This window comes from Anneissia japonica, unplaced genomic scaffold, assembly GCF_011630105.1.
Source record: "Anneissia japonica isolate Jap-2015-1 unplaced genomic scaffold, ASM1163010v1 scaffold155706_len1683_cov120, whole genome shotgun sequence".
In the NCBI taxonomy this organism is placed as follows: domain Eukaryota; kingdom Metazoa; phylum Echinodermata; class Crinoidea; order Comatulida; family Comatulidae; genus Anneissia; species Anneissia japonica.
In genome coordinates this window covers 1-1,683 of record NW_022755248.1, presented here as the reverse complement: position 1 = coordinate 1,683, position 1,683 = coordinate 1, and the positions used below count along the sequence as shown (strand labels likewise).

The 1,683-nt window shown below is 32.9% G+C and overlaps 1 protein-coding gene across 1 annotated transcript; it reads right to left on the bottom strand.

Annotated features, from left to right (window-relative positions):
- Nucleotides 1-66: 66 nt before the first annotated feature.
- Nucleotides 67-1,677, bottom strand: LOC117123351 (the record flags this gene model as incomplete). Its single annotated transcript, XM_033269235.1, has 3 exons — nucleotides 1,578-1,677; nucleotides 1,188-1,315; nucleotides 67-213 (listed from the first exon to the last, which is right to left on the bottom strand). Coding segments are annotated over exons 1-3 (375 nt in total), but the record flags the coding sequence as incomplete, so codon positions are not given.
- Between the last annotated feature and the right edge of the window lie 6 nt (nucleotides 1,678-1,683).

Genomic DNA, 1,683 nt, shown 5'->3' with positions numbered 1-1,683 from the left:
TATATGCATAAATACACGCAACCACACATACACCCCTACACACATACATATTATTCTTGCAAATACCTCAGAAGAATTCGAATTTGTTTGGAGTATTTCTGTCAATATTTCAGCGGTATATTCTAAAGCTTCCACAGTAATTCCTTCAGTATTACTTGTAATGTCTTGTACATTGTTGCTCACATCTTCAACATTATCTATGGTGACATTTATCTAAACAAATAAGAATGAAAAAAATGACAAAACATGTTTAAAAAATATCATATTTACACAAGATACACAGATATTACACAAAACACACATCATAATGAACCTACTAACTTGATCCTGATCTAAAGTCAATCGAGCAATAATTTTAACTGCTGAAGTGAGTGTTTTAGACCCCATTAAAAAATATTAGTTTATCACTCTATCAAAGAATAAAAACTGATGAGGGAGGGATATTTTTTTTGCTAACCCCGCCCCTATTTTACCGATGTTCTCAAGTAAATCAATGGTTAGGGACACATATATAAAAAGTCATAAGAATGGAATCAAATTTATATTTAAAAAATATGTTTTGTTGTACCAGTAAACATATTTAAAAGAAATCTTGAGCTTTCCAAGTAAAAAAGATGGAAGAACGACCGTTTGAAATAAAAATATATGTTGCTTAAAAAAAAAAAAAAGATGGAAAAACGACCGTTTGAAAAAAAAAAAAAATCAGAATTTCCCCAAAAGTGACGAGGGAGGGGTGATAATCTAATAAAAAAAAATTTCATGGGGCCTTATCAACTTCCTTTTCGTTGCTGTTCTTCTTGCCATCATTGTTATCATTAATACCATTTTATTATCAAATACGTTTAGGACACAATAGTCCTATGCTTATACTACTAATGCTGATGTTGTTGCTGCTACTCTCGTCTCTGCCACCGCTGATGTTGTTCAATACAAAAATGGATGCCGCCGAGGTTGCAGCTACCACCACTACTATTGCTTTTAATGCTGCTACTGCTGCTACTACTATTACAGCTATTTCATCACCATCTTCATCATCATCATCATCAACAACAACAACATGTCATCATTATCATCATCCTCCTCAAAATCTAGCTTTATCAGTAACTTTTTTATTCTTATTTTTTATCATTAATGATATGGATTTACACTTATTAATGTGTTACTATCTACAAGATTTTGACCATTACCATATTTATACGTTCTAACTGTTGTTCTGTTGTAACATCATTTCCGCAGTCCGTCATTACGGGAGTGTTCCATTTGGCTGCACTAAATCCATCGCCATCACAGGTTCGTGTAGCGCGAGGAAGGAGATCTAATTGTAGGAATATTGACATTTGTTAGACCATGGGGGTATTATACACAAATGGTCCCACCAAGCATTTCTGTGTGAGAAAGGCTAAATTATTCATTAGGCCTATAATGAATTGGTACAGTGTACAAGTACAGTAGTTAATATATTATTTTTTTAGAATATGGCGTATGCAACCGTCGGGAGATGTATATGCAAATACAGCAACTGGTAAATGTATTACTATTTAATTAAAGAGTATTAAAGAGCAATACTTTAAACTTACAATGCACTTTATTTTTATCACAAAATTCTTCTGAATCTACAGTCTCTCCAACTCTTGCATCAGGGAATGTGTAGCCATCATAGATTTCTTTGTAACACATTTCTAT